This window comes from Cavia porcellus, unplaced genomic scaffold (genome assembly GCF_034190915.1).
Source record: "Cavia porcellus strain 051 isolate PalLab524CR breed Dunkin Hartley unplaced genomic scaffold, mCavPor4.1 scaffold_29, whole genome shotgun sequence".
Classification (NCBI taxonomy): domain Eukaryota; kingdom Metazoa; phylum Chordata; class Mammalia; order Rodentia; family Caviidae; genus Cavia; species Cavia porcellus.
In genome coordinates, this window is record NW_026947512.1 from 21,678,945 (window position 1) to 21,692,217 (window position 13,273).

At 53.3% G+C, this 13,273-nt stretch overlaps 1 protein-coding gene across 5 annotated transcripts in view; it reads left to right on the forward strand.

The window, feature by feature from the left end:
• The window catches only part of Syt2 (synaptotagmin 2), a 101,130-nt gene extending 87,880 nt beyond the window's left edge, over positions 1–13,250 (forward strand). For all 5 annotated transcript variants that reach the window (XM_023567144.2, XM_063240128.1, XM_063240125.1 and 2 more), the window contains 7 exons: positions 437–603; positions 1,874–1,993; positions 2,379–2,546; positions 2,861–3,028; positions 4,126–4,243; positions 5,186–5,319; positions 7,383–13,250. In XM_023567144.2, coding sequence (XP_023422912.1) covers positions 437–603; positions 1,874–1,993; positions 2,379–2,546; positions 2,861–3,028; positions 4,126–4,243; positions 5,186–5,319; positions 7,383–7,589 — 1,082 coding nt within the window. In that variant the 3' untranslated portion in view covers positions 7,590–13,250. The remainder of the gene's footprint in view (positions 1–436; positions 604–1,873; positions 1,994–2,378; positions 2,547–2,860; positions 3,029–4,125; positions 4,244–5,185; positions 5,320–7,382) is intronic.
• Positions 13,251–13,273: the final 23 nt, after the last annotated feature.

Sequence of the window (13,273 nt, forward strand, 5' to 3'; positions counted from 1 at the left end):
TGAGCTACACGGAAAACAGTCCTGGCTTCTTCACCCAGAGTATGAAGGGCAGGAGCCTTTTTGTCTTGAGTCAGCCCTCTCATCTCATCCCTGGGCATCAGAGGTGGCACAGAGGGGCTCCTGGGACCATAGGTGTGATAAGCACTCACCAGCCTCTGGAGAACAAGCTCATTCTCCAATTCAAACTAAACTCCGTGGATTCCACCTAAAACTCTGCCTGCTCTCCCTCCGCAGCCCCAAGAGCAGAGGCGAAGGTGAGCGCAGGGCACTAGTGAAAGGCACCTGAAGTAAATGCACCCACCCCGCAGGAAGGCGTGGGTAGAGCTGTAGGGAGTGAGGGCATCGTGGGGAGTCCCGGCCTGGCCTGTGTTGGCCAGCACGCGGGCTCAGGCCGGCGGCGTGGCGTGCTAACTCAGGTGCCCCCTTCTGCGGGTAGTGCCACCCTGGGCTCTGATCGCCATTGCCGTGGTTGCTGGCCTGCTGCTCCTCACCTGCTGCTTCTGCATCTGCAAGAAGTGCTGCTGCAAGAAGAAGAAGAACAAGAAAGAGAAGGGGAAGGGCATGAAGAACGCCATGAATATGAAGGACATGAAGGGCGGTCAGGTAGGCGCGCGGGAAGGGGAACCCAGGCCAGGCCAGCCCTCCGAGGCCCAAAGGCAAAGCCAAGGCTTCTGGGCTCCCACAGCCTGCCTGGCTCCTCCTCCAAAGCCCACAAGTCCCTGTCCTCCGCCCCTCAAGTCTAGCGCTCCCTGCTCAGCAGCTCTGGGAAGGGGACTTGCTCACATGGCTCATCCTTGGAAAACAAGGGAGGGAATAGTATGTTAATCCCCAAGGAGGCCATTGGAACAAAATGCTGACAGATGGCCCACTGTCACCACCAAGAAGCCACCACTGGGGGAGCCTGTGCTCTCCTGGCAGAAGAGGCTGAGAGACAAAGGATGCCTACTTGGAAGCAACTGGTGGGTGCGGGGAGCTGGGCAAGGCAGCTTTGAGGGGGCCCGTGTGGAATCACCACGCCTGGTATTCTAACCTTAGGGACAGGTGTTTTTGGTGTTGGTCATCCTAGAAAGACCCTTCGCTTTTTTCTTTTTTGGTAGTGCTGAGGATTGAACCCAGGACCTTGCACATGTTAATCAGGCAATCTACCACTGAGCCCCAGCCCCAGCCTTAGAAGGGTCCTTTAATATACCAGAGGTCTTCCTTTAAGTTCACAGAAGCCCTGGGTGCTTCACAGCCCCATGTCTGTTTGGGGATTGATTCTAAGAAATTTCAAAGGTTCAGTATGGAGGCGGAAGGGGCTGGTCTCATCTTGGCCAGGGTCAGGTGGCCTTCGAGAGCTTTCGTGGCATATGTGCATGTGCAAGCATGTGCATGGCCCCAGAAGGAGCCTGTGGTGTATGTGTGTGTGTGGGGGGGGGGCCGAGAGTGAGCTACCTTTGGCCCAGCCTGGGCTCCCCGAGTGGCTGTGACTTCAGAGACTGGTGTGAGCTGCGGGACTTTTTCTTATATTGCCTTCTTCTCTTTCTATCTCCGTGGACTTGCCTCTGTTTGTCTGGACTGTGCTTCCGGTATGTCTTGCCCAGGATGGGGAGGCTTGGGTGGAGACTGGCTTTGGGGGGCGAGTCCTCTACTTCAAGGCACTGCAGGGTACCGTGCTGCATAGTGCTGTCCCTGTGCAGGGGAGAGAGGCACCCCAGATCTGGAGCCCTGACTTCCACATGCAGGGTGGCGGGCTCCCCGGGGTCCCAATGGGCTGTGGGGCTCTGAGTCAGGGTCGGGCATAGAGGAGAGGGCTTCCTGCTGCCCTGGGGCTAAGCTGGCCACTCCTGATCCCATTTGACCTCTTTTCCCTTCCTCCTCCAAGCTCCATCAGGATGATGACGACGCAGAGACAGGCCTGACTGAGGGAGAAGGGGAAGGGGAAGAGGAGAAAGAGCCGGAGAACCTGGGAAAACTACAGTTCTCCCTGGACTATGACTTCCAGGCTAATCAGGTGTGGGGAGCTGGGCTGGGGGAACAGCGGGGTGGAAGACAGTCACTGTGTGTGGGTGTTGCTGCTTCCCATGGAGGGGGTGTATCTGTCTGGACACTGACCTGGGTGGCACCAGCCCACACTGGGCAAGGTGCCGGGTTCACTCTGGGGTAAGCTGCCCACTAAGCTTGTGCAAATCAGTTGCTTGCTTAACTTCAGGCTCCCCAATATCACTGCACATTCCTGGGTGCAGGAGATGCAGGCCAGCCTTGCCCTGGTCAGCACCCTGCCCCACCCTCCAGCTGTCACCTCTGGGGAGGCCTTGGAGGAGTCTGGGTCCCTGGCCAGCTCAGGTGTTGGAGCAGTGGGGAGACTCAGCCCCTTCCCTCCATCCTTCTCTCCGCAGCTCACCGTGGGTGTCCTACAGGCTGCTGAGCTACCTGCCCTGGATATGGGGGGCACCTCAGACCCTTACGTCAAAGTCTTCCTCCTCCCAGACAAGAAGAAGAAATACGAGACCAAAGTTCATCGGAAGACCCTGAACCCTGCCTTCAATGAGACCTTCACTTTCAAGGTGATGAGGTTGGAGGTGCTCCAGCCTCTGCCTCGTCCTTGAGTTCTTCAGGTCTTTCCCCGACCCAACTCAGTGTGGACCAGTGACAGGCTGAACACAGCCTCCCTGAAGGTCACTGCTGACCTCTGTGGAGGGTGGAACCCCTCCCATCCTTTGCTCACTCTCTGCCCACTGGAAGCCCTGCTGGGTCTTTCATTTGTCTCTAAGGATCCACTAGGAGTCCTGTGGGCCGGCCTAGGCCAGCAGCTTGCACACAGCGTTCCCTGGAGGTGCACCAGCCGTTCCCCTCCTTCTGATCTCTCTGTACCCTGCAGGTGCCATACCAGGAGCTAGGGGGCAAAACTCTGGTGATGGCCATCTATGACTTTGACCGCTTCTCCAAACATGACATCATCGGGGAGGTGAAGGTGCCCATGAACACTGTGGACCTTGGCCAGCCTATCGAGGAGTGGAGAGACTTGCAAGGCGGGGAAAAGGAGGAGGTGAGAGCAGGTTGAAGTCTAAGCCAGAAGAATGGGGTGCATTGCTGCTTGCCTGGACCCTCCTGAGCCTCATGGAGAAGGCAGGCATTAGAGCCAGGCCTCCCAGGTTAGGGTTTCAGCTCCACGCCACTGAGCTCTTGACCCTGGGCAAGTGGCTTAAACTCTTAGACTCTTTACAGATGAGGATGAACTGTCCATGTAGAGATGGTGTGGAGTAGGCAGTCAACTAAATCAGAATCCCGTTGTTACCCAAAATGTTCCAGTGTCTAGGGTCAGTGACTCCTGACTCTGTGCCTCAGTTTATCCACATGGAAGTTCACATTAGTTCTAAAAGAGTCTCAGCATGGAGGGTTGTCCTGGTGATTGCTACAGTGGGCATTTACTCATCAGATATTTCCAAGTGCCTGCTGTGTATTGAGAACTTCACTTTAGCCACTCTGTTTTTCAAGCTCTGGTTCTGTCTGGGATAAGGCTGTGGTGCTGCCTAGAGTGCTACTAGGCAGTGGTGCAGGGCTGAGGAGAGACGCACAGGGCATCCTTCTGGACCCTGCAGCTTTCGCTGTGTCCAGGAGCCAGGCAGCACCGGGAGGAGGATGGTGTGAGGCAGTCAGTGCCCAGGTCTGAGACCCTGGTGTGGGCAGAGACCTTAGGAGTCAGGAGTGCTGAATCCCATCCTGTGTCCCTCTGGGTGCCTCAGTTCCTCATGGGTAAGAACCCTTGCCTTCTTTACATGAAAGAGTGACAGTGACATCAACAAAAGAATAGGGGGTGAAGTGCTTTGAAAACTAGAAATCTGCAAGTGGATTGAGGCTGTGGAGAGATGGCAGGGGCCAGAAGCTTCCGATATTCTTGGTCTCCCCGGGCCCTTGGGAAATTACACTTGGCTCCTCCCAGTTCGTGTCCTGCCCACCTCACCTGGGCTGGGCAAAGGCCTGAACATGGCCAGCCTCTCCCAGCTGCGGCCATGAACTACAGCAAAAGCCCTTAGGTCAGGCGCTGAAGGGGACAGCGCTGCGAACCAGACTGGCAAGACCTGGCCAGTCACACTAGCGGGAGTGTGTGACTGAGATGACCTGAGCCCCCTTTCCCCCGGACAGCCAGAAAAGCTGGGCGACATCTGCACTTCCCTGCGCTACGTGCCCACGGCCGGGAAGCTCACTGTCTGCATCTTGGAGGCCAAGAACCTCAAGAAGATGGACGTAGGCGGCCTTTCAGGTACACGCAGTGCTTGTGGCTGCCATTGGGTGGCACCAGCGAGCCAGTCACGACTCCGCACCCCTGGAGTTTGCGTGGCCCACTGATGAGGAAAACAGCCCTACTCTGGGAACTGATGTCTCCCCTCAGACCAGGGGAGCTGGAGAGACCTTCCCACCCCCCTTACTCCAAGGAGCCCCTACCCCCAACCTGAGTACCCCCAGCCTTGTCCTGTGGCCTGTGAAGGGGAGGATCAGTGACACTTCATCACCCAATGGCGGTGTCTCAGAATTTTACTTCTGAGGAAGGGCAGGAAGTGGGCAGGGCTTAGCCTAAGTGTTTCTCTCTGCCGTCACAGCCACCATCTGGGCCATTTCAGGAGAGGCTGTAGGTTCTGCTGGCTGTGCCCTGGGAAGCGGCTCTGCGTGTGTGCTGCTCTGAGTTTTAGATTTACCTAGTGGTACAGACAGCTGGTCCATGGCACAGGTGCTGGCGAAGCCTCTGCCTCCAGGGTGCTTTCTCAGGGAACCAGCCCTGGGAATCGGCACTGGCTCTGTCATCGATCCAGTTTGTGGCCTTGTGTAAATCACTTCTCTTCTTTGCAAAGAGGCTTATATTAGGCCAGGGTGAGCACTGGACAGAGGTGTGCCCTGCCTAGTCCATTGTCACCAGTCAGTCCCCACACTCTTCCAAGGCCTCACCTAGATCCACAAACTGCCCTGGCAGGATCCTCTCAGGATCCACAACCAATAGGTCAGAGTTGTCCCTGAGGTGAAACATTTTGCAGTCCTTGAGCTGAACAACTCTTCTGTGCCCTTTGGATTTCCTTTCCAGTGCCTTGGGGCTTTGTGGGGACTGCTCTCAGCAGGTGAAGACCCTGTCCCTTGGAGGCTAGGGATAGGTCGGCTGCTCTGGGGCGAGGTAAGTGCTCAGGAGCCTTGGCCTGGCACTCTGTCTCCACAGACCCCTACGTGAAGATCCATCTGATGCAGAATGGGAAGAGGCTCAAGAAGAAGAAGACGACAGTGAAAAAAAAGACCCTGAACCCCTATTTCAACGAGTCCTTCAGCTTCGAGATCCCTTTCGAGCAGATTCAGGTGCTCAAGTCTTCTGGGTCTTAGGTGTGGAACTGAGTTGGGAGAGAGGGGAGCAAAAGAGTCCCCATCCTGGTGGGAGGTGGGGAGGGACAGGAAACTCGGCAGGACCACAGGACAGCTTCGGGAAGGCTTGGGTGCAAGAGTGCTGTGGGGGCCTCCCTCCCTGGAGCATCTTCTGAAGGGTTCCCCTTTCTGATGAGATGAATATGCACTAATTCCAAAACCTTCTGCACAATAGTCTTAAAGGATTTTGAAGTACATGGCCACGCACATGGGAGTTTGTGACACTAACCTATAGTTAGAAGTGACTGGGGAGGAAAGGCCATGCCTCCTCCATCTTCCCCTGACCACGGCCTGCCACAGCCATTCCTGCTCCACTGCTCCCAGCCCCGCTCCCACAGATGCCTCTCCTCCATGCTGACCCTTCCTGCCTTCTCTGCTCTTTTTCCATCCTGATCCTCCCTCCCTCCAGAAAATTCTGTGAATGTCAGAAATGATGTTGGTCTGTTGTTTTCTCCACTTTGCACATGGCTGGGATAGAGGAGGGCAAGAGGCCCCACTCCGTGGGACTGCAGGGAGATGCGGCCGGAGCCTTGCAGTGGGCTGGTTCCAGTTCTGGTTCTGTGAGGTCTCAGACTCTCCTTTGTAGTGAGCTAGTCCATCCACTTCTCCCCTCTGGAGACTGAAGGACCAGAGTGCCAAGGGAGTGCTCAGAGTTAGAGGTACCTGTGGGGTCATGCATGGAACCCATCAAGGGAACATCGGGCAGCTCCGCAGGAATGGGCTTCCAGGAGGAGTCTCCCTGAAGGAGAGCTCGAGGCAGACAGCAAACATGCTGCCCAAGCATCTCAAATCCAACATGTCCAGACCGGGGGCCTAAAACCTCTCTCTCCATTCACAGCCAGACCTGCTTCATCTGAATTGTGTTTTAGTGAATAGCTCCACCCTCTACCCTGCAGCTCGAGTCATACCTGCACATCATCTTAGCCCCCAATCCTTTCCCTTTCCTGAGCATTTGCCAGGCACTTGCCAGGACCTGGGAGCACAAGCGTGTAGAAGATGCAGTCCTGGCTCCGAGGGTTGTCACAGTGGGAGTGGACATGGTGAGATGACAGCTTCATTGAGCGTTAGGTAGAGGACTGTGAACAGTTGAGGGATGGCTTCCCTAGAAAGCTTTATCCTAAAGCGTGGTCTGAGTCGCCTGGAGTTGGAAGGAGAAGGGCACTGATTGTCCCCTCAACAGATCAGACTGGTTGCTAAGTCTCGATCCTCCCTTCTCAATGCCTTCCCAAACCCCTCCCTTGGTTTATGTCCTCTGTGTCTGGCCTGGTCTCCCTACTGCCCTCAGGCTCAGTCTTCCTCGAGGGAACCTGCCACCTTGGTGGTCTTCTTCCCAAGTTATCTATCCCACTCCTCTGAAAGGCTTCCGGCTGCCTGTCTGCAGAGTGAAATGCACACTCCTTAGCTGGCCCCAGCCCGGGCCGGTGACCTTGCTTCCCACCTCGTCGTCTCTCACGCCGCAGCTCCATGATTCTACATGTCCAGTGTTTTTCAGGCACCAAATGTATTCTCGTGATTCTTTCCTGGAATCTTTCCCCCCCTTTTCTCCTCTGAGGGAAATCCTCACCCTTCATGACATTCAGAGGCTGCCTCCTGTATGCAGCCTGCCCTGCTTGAGCCCAGCATGACTGTCACCCCTCTGAATTTCCATAGGACCTCATGCCTATCTCTCTAGCATAATAACCTTTATCACTTTGTGTTGCAAGTTGGTGATTATGTGTCTGCTCATCTCATTAGAGGTAAAAATCCATCTCGTCACTGCCTCCTAACAAGTGCTTAACGTTGCACGTGCTCAGCAAGTGCCTGATGGTAGAAACAGGTCTTCAAAGGCTGTGGCTTCTGCCTCTGTGTGCATCCAGGCTTCCCTGGAGCTAGAGAGAGAAGCAGAGGGTCCTGGGAAGCCTTCCCTTCCAACCATCTGAAGTGTAGTTTGTTGGAGTGAAGAGATTTGGTGATGAAATCACATAGCTTCACCTTCCAACTCCTCCCCGTTTTCTTTGCAGAAAGTCCAGGTGGTGGTCACTGTGCTGGACTATGACAAGCTGGGTAAGAATGAAGCCATTGGCAAGATCTTTGTGGGCAGCAATGCCACAGGCACAGAGCTGCGGCACTGGTCCGACATGCTGGCCAACCCCCGGAGGCCCATTGCTCAGTGGCACTCGCTCAAGCCCGAGGAGGAGGTGGACGCGCTTCTGGGCAAGAACAAGTAGGCGGCAACAGCTGGGACGGCCCCGGCGCCCTTCATGGACACTGACAAGATCCAGAGCTATCAATACCTCAGTTATGCGACCTTAGAGGTTTTGTTTGGTTTCCTTTTGTTTCTGGTTGTATACTTGTTTTTCTTTCTTCTCTTTTTAAAGACCAACTTTCCCTTTGATGGATGTGTGAGAGAGTCCCCTAAGAGGTAAAAGAGAAGCCTGGCTCTGTCCGTCCGTCATCCTAGGATCTGCCCGCTGCATGCCCTGCCATGCTGCCCCCTCACGCTTCCAGTGCTTCACTTGTTTCACCCTGAGTGAGGCACTCTGCTGACAGAAAGCCACAGCACTTCTGTTTTTGCACGTTTTGGACCAACAAAATGGTGGCACATCCTGTTTCCAGTGAAGGCAACACAGTGGCCAATGGGTGTGTGTATGTGTGTGTGTGCGCACGTGTGTGTGTGTGTGTGTGTGTGTGTGTGTGTGTGTGTGTGTATGTCTGTCTGTCTTTGAGTATGTCTCTAAGTCGTGGACAGTGAATCTGTGTGGGAAGAAAATCTCTTCAGGGACCTTGAGATGAACCCCACAATTTGTAGGAGATCTAGCAGCCTCTGGAGAAGGCTCAACATGCCAGAAGCTCCTACATTCCTCGTAGGTGGCTCTTTGGGAGGCAGTGAGATAAGGGGACTGGATGTGTCCAGAACTAGGACCAAACCCCTGATGCTGTCATAGACTTCCTCCTGTCAGTCACAGCTTCTCCAGAAGTGGAGTTTCTGGCCATTCATGAAAAAGAACTACTCACTAGATTGCTCAGACTCTCACAGGAACTGTCAGTCAGTTCCAGGATCTCACTCTACTGACAATGAATATCAACCTATGAAGAAGCAGAAGTCTTTTTATCCTGAAAGACCAAAATTAAAACTCCTGCATCATTCCCCCATCCATTGGGAAACAGATGCTGTCTCCCTCTCCAGAATATAAGCAGTGCAATTCCTTTGTGTTTTTTTCTCCATCGTGCTTTTGCTTCAATTTCTCTTTTAAGTGGAGCAACTTGTCTGAAGACATGTTATCTGTACAGAGCCAGAGAACTGTAAGAGACAGCTTAAATGTTCTTAGTTTCCTTGAGGTCCAGGTAAGAAGGGGATGGTAAAAGGGGAGAATGATGGACAGATGATGGAGAGTTTCTGGGCTGGGGTCCCTGGGATCCTTTCACTCCCATCCCTCGCTCTCTGAACCCTCTGCCATATCAGAGGGCTTGTAAGTAGCTAGAGTGGCTCATGGAGGGCTGTGAGGAGGCCCCAGCTTAATACTCATTAGGGAGTCTTTTTTCTATAAATGCCAAGATGGGCAGTGGAGGAAACCTTGCCAGGGTTTCTCCCCATGCTGTTGTACCATTCCCCATTCATCTCATCCCCAGCATTGATTTTAAAAAAGCCATATATATGTTAGTCAAGTTTGCACTTGAGTCCCCTTTCAAACCTTTAGCCTGGGCAGGAGAGTCAGGTCCCCATATGGCCAGAGGTCAACCCTTTTTGCCTCCCTTCCCTTAGCCTTTCTCTTCTGTCTCTTAAACCCTCAGACCCTTGCCATTTCCTTTCCACAGAAGACTCTCAGCTTCCCAGGAAGCCTGAGAATCACATTCCCTGCAAAGATGGCAGCACTTCCTGTCCTGCCCCATCTGGACAGCTTTACCTTCCTGTAGGCACCTGAGATGGAATGATAGTTTTGGGGAAGAATCAGGCTTAGAGATCCCACAGAGTGTCTTTTAATTTTATTAAAGAAGTGAGGAGGGTATTAGATTTTGCTTTGCCCTTTTATTGTTGTTATTTAAGTAGGGAGTGAGGGAACACCTCTACCAGAAAGAGACTGGAAAGCAAGTCTTGGCTGGCCTCTGCCTCAGAGACTGACCCTTCTCCTCCTTGCCCATGGTATATGGGAAGTCATGTATTTTATACACCCTGTGTTTGCATATCTACTAGGAAGACAGTACTGTAATAGAAATATAAGCTCTGATCCTTGGGACCAGAGTTGTGGTCATGGTAGAGAGTTGTAGGCCAATGGAGTGCCTTTAGAATCTGGGATGGCAGCAGAGTACCAGAGTCCAAGCATGGACATCAGGTGTCACTGGACTCCTCTTCCATCCCTAGGGCTGTGGGATTTTGGTGCTCTCTCAGGGTTCCCCCTAACCCACATTCCACAAACCCTATTCATGGAAACTTCCTGTCAGTCTCTACCTTTATGATTTAACCCTATTCTAATCAATCGCTTTCTACCAGCAGGATTCTTCTGTGTCCATTAACCTCATTTACTTCTCCTAAAGCTCAAGACTTGCCACTCCCTTGCTAGAGAAGGGAAGGAAATGGTAGGCCCCTCTGGTGGTTTGAGTGTCCTTGGCCTGAAATGGAAGCTGGGTTTTACTACTCTGAGTCCACCTCTGGAGGGCAGCCTGAAGGGGTAGGCAAGTTACTGAGACTTTGAGTCTGGGCACCAGTGTGGCGCTCATGTGGGTGCCACAAGCAGTTCTTTCCCCAAGTCCTGATTTGTTCTCATGAGCTACTTGAGCAGATGGCACCTGGCTAGGTCCACAGGCTGCAGGGAACAGAGTGATGCTTATAAATTTACTACACCTGAGGGCTGGTGAAACCCAAGCCACAGCATCACTCCAAACGCTCACAGCTGTGCAGGTTACTTCTGTGATGTTTGGGCCCTGGAGTGTCAGCATCAAGTAGGAAAGAGTTAGGGAGTCTAGATGGCTCTGGGGGTGTGAGTTGTCATCTCAAAGTCTGTTCCAGAGAGAGGAAAGTACTTCGTAGAGAAGTTTTTTATAGAGGGGCTGAGCCCAGGATAACCTAAACCTAATCCCACCCAGAAATGGGAGGGTGGTGGTGGTGTTGGTGGTAGTCATGGGGAAGCCTAAAAGCTTCGTTTTCTCCCTGGATAAGCATTCAGAAAGGATGGTAACTCTCCCAGAGCCGTGGGCAGCTATGTAAACTTTGGAAGCGGACGCCCAGGCCTGGGTGGGCAGAACGAGACAGTGAGCAGAGATTTGGTACGAGCGAACAATTTCCCTGGAGCCTCCTGGCTGGAGGACGGGACAGCAGGGACGAAGCCACCGTCTCAAATCCTGGGTTTCTCTCTTCCCGTATGGATCTTGAGTCTCTGTGGGTAAAACTAGCTCTCTTGTAAACCTGTGCCCAGGAAAGAGATGGGTGACAGCAGTGGGAGCACCTTTTCAGGGTCAGGAAGGGAGAAATCCCTTGTTTAACTTCCTATGCTAAATCTTTGGCTGGGCCTTACTTGATCTTTCTAGACCCGTCCCTGAGGGCGTCCATCCCTTCAAGTTAGACTGAGCCAGGAGATGCCCTCATTGCCTCTGGTCTGCCCCTTCTCTGTTCTTTCCCCTTTCCCACCTCCAGATGATCGGAGGCTTCAGAGCCACGGGTGGTGGAAGGTGGGGAGGAGTCCCAAGTCCTGATCCTGATGGTCCAGAGCCCACCAGGTTGCTAGATTTGGCAAATAAAAGTACAAGATGTGCAGTTAAATTTGAATTTCAGATAATAGCTTTTAAGTACAAGTGTGTCCTAGGAAATACTTGGGGCATAATGTACTAAAAAGTGATTCATCATTTATCTGAAATTCAGATTTAACCTGGCCAGCAGCCTGTGTTGTGTCTGGCAACTCTACCCTCCGACCACGCTCCCCCTCGCCCTCTTGGTCCCAGGGGGCCAGAGATTGGTCACCATAGATCTGGCTTTTCAAAATGCAATACTGAGAAGGGGACACTGTGACTTGAAGATACATGAATATACTTTATTTTTCAATTGACAACAAAACAAGAACCTTCTGAAGCCATTTGAGCCTCACCTGACCCCTTCCATGTGCGTTTAGTTCTATATAAAAGATAGTTATCTATAAACATATGAACAGAAGTCTTGTTTAATCAAGATGCATGTGTATACCTTTCTGTAAATAGCCGCATGGCAATGCTGGGAGTCTCCTTGAGTTCCCAACCCCAAGCCCATTTTACAGAACTGGTTGAGCCTGTTCCTTTGGTTTATGTTGTGTGGCGTCTCTGTCCCTAGTCTGACCCCCCCCCCCCACTAGGAATGCTGCAATGGGCACCATCAGGGGATGGAAGTTTCTGGCCCAGAGGCTGCCTCTGTTGGGAGATGCTGGAAGCCTGTGTTCCCAAAGGTGCATTTGTTGCACATCTGTCTGCAAAGCCATCCTTCAGGACACCACAGTGTGTCCAGTCTGGCATCTGTAACCCTTGTTCCTGTGTCCTGTGTATGTGTGGTGTAATTCCCTCCTTCCCACTGTCTGAACTAATTGAAAAGCCATAAAGGGGGCCTCTTCCTGCTGGAGACTGCCCTCGGCTCCTCCCAGGAGCTCCTGTGTCCCTCTGGCTGGCTCCCCACAGAACACCTGTGACAAGCCCACTTGGCATGACCCTCTTTTGCTCCCTTAGCCCGGTGCTATGAGGACAGATGGTGTCCAGGGCTTCTGGTGGGGCCTTAGGAGATGACCCTGGCTGGCTCTTTTGGCCTAAGTCTGATGACTCAACTCCATCTCATCCTGGGTGTGGGCAGGGCAGTGGTAGGGGCTCCTCAGTTTTGGATACATACTTGGGGGCTCTGGAGAGGAGCCCTGGGTTTTCAGGAGCAGCTAGCCAGTGGCTCAGTCTGTTCCCATTTAGCCTTGGGACTGACAGAACCAGGCCTACTTAGCATTTACTTACTGTGCCTGTCAAGGCCCCCAGAGGGTAATGGAGCAGGGACTCATGAGAAAAACCTTGGAGGAAAACCTTGGGCAGCACAGTGGGTTAAGCCCCTCCGACCTGCCATCCTAGTCTGATGGATCCCGCCCCAGAGCAAGGTGGGCCAGGGGACAGGTATGCACCAGGCTGTGCCTCACATCTGCTTCCAGGGCAGCCCAAGGCGGTGTGCCAAATCATGGAGAGGTGGGCAAAGGGCACTGAGGCCTTTGAGGGCTCTGGTCAGTATGGGGAACTGTGGTCCAGAGCCGGCAGCCCAGGCTTCTCATGGCCCCCTGGACACCTCAGGCAAGAGCGAGAACTTGAGAACCGGGGTGGGCACACTAGACAAGTCACAGCCAGCCAGGTGGGCGCTGCCCTCACAAACCACCATGCTGGGGCACACAGTCTGAGGAGTGGAGGGGACCATTTCAGGGCTGGCTGGGATCAGCGCCCCCTGCAGGGCCTCCCCCTCTCCAAACAGAACTGAGGCTGGGCTGGAGGGAGTCTGACCAGGTGTGTGGGGGTGGATGTGGAGCACTGAAATTTCTCCTCCATCCTCCTCAGTAATCAATCAGGGGTGCAGGCTTTCCCCTCAGAGAAGCCTGACCATTCTGCCCTGACTCCTGCTCACCTCAGGACTTGATTTGCTGCTTTCTGAAAACCCGGGGGCCAGAAAACATCAAAGTTAGGAGCAAAGCCTAGCCTGTCCTGATCCAGGTCACCCAGGGACTGTGTGGCCCCCACCAGGAGCTTCTTGTCTACATGAGGAGGACACTCAAGCCCTGGCCAACCCTTTCCCCTGCTTGGCAATGCTCTCCACCCCTTATGTGGACTCTGTTGTTCTTGTTGTCTGATCTCTTGTCAAATTGTTATTTTGTAATGAGCTGTGTCTCCTTATTAAAGAAATGAGCTGAAAGAAATCTGGGGGTGGGAGGGTGTCTCC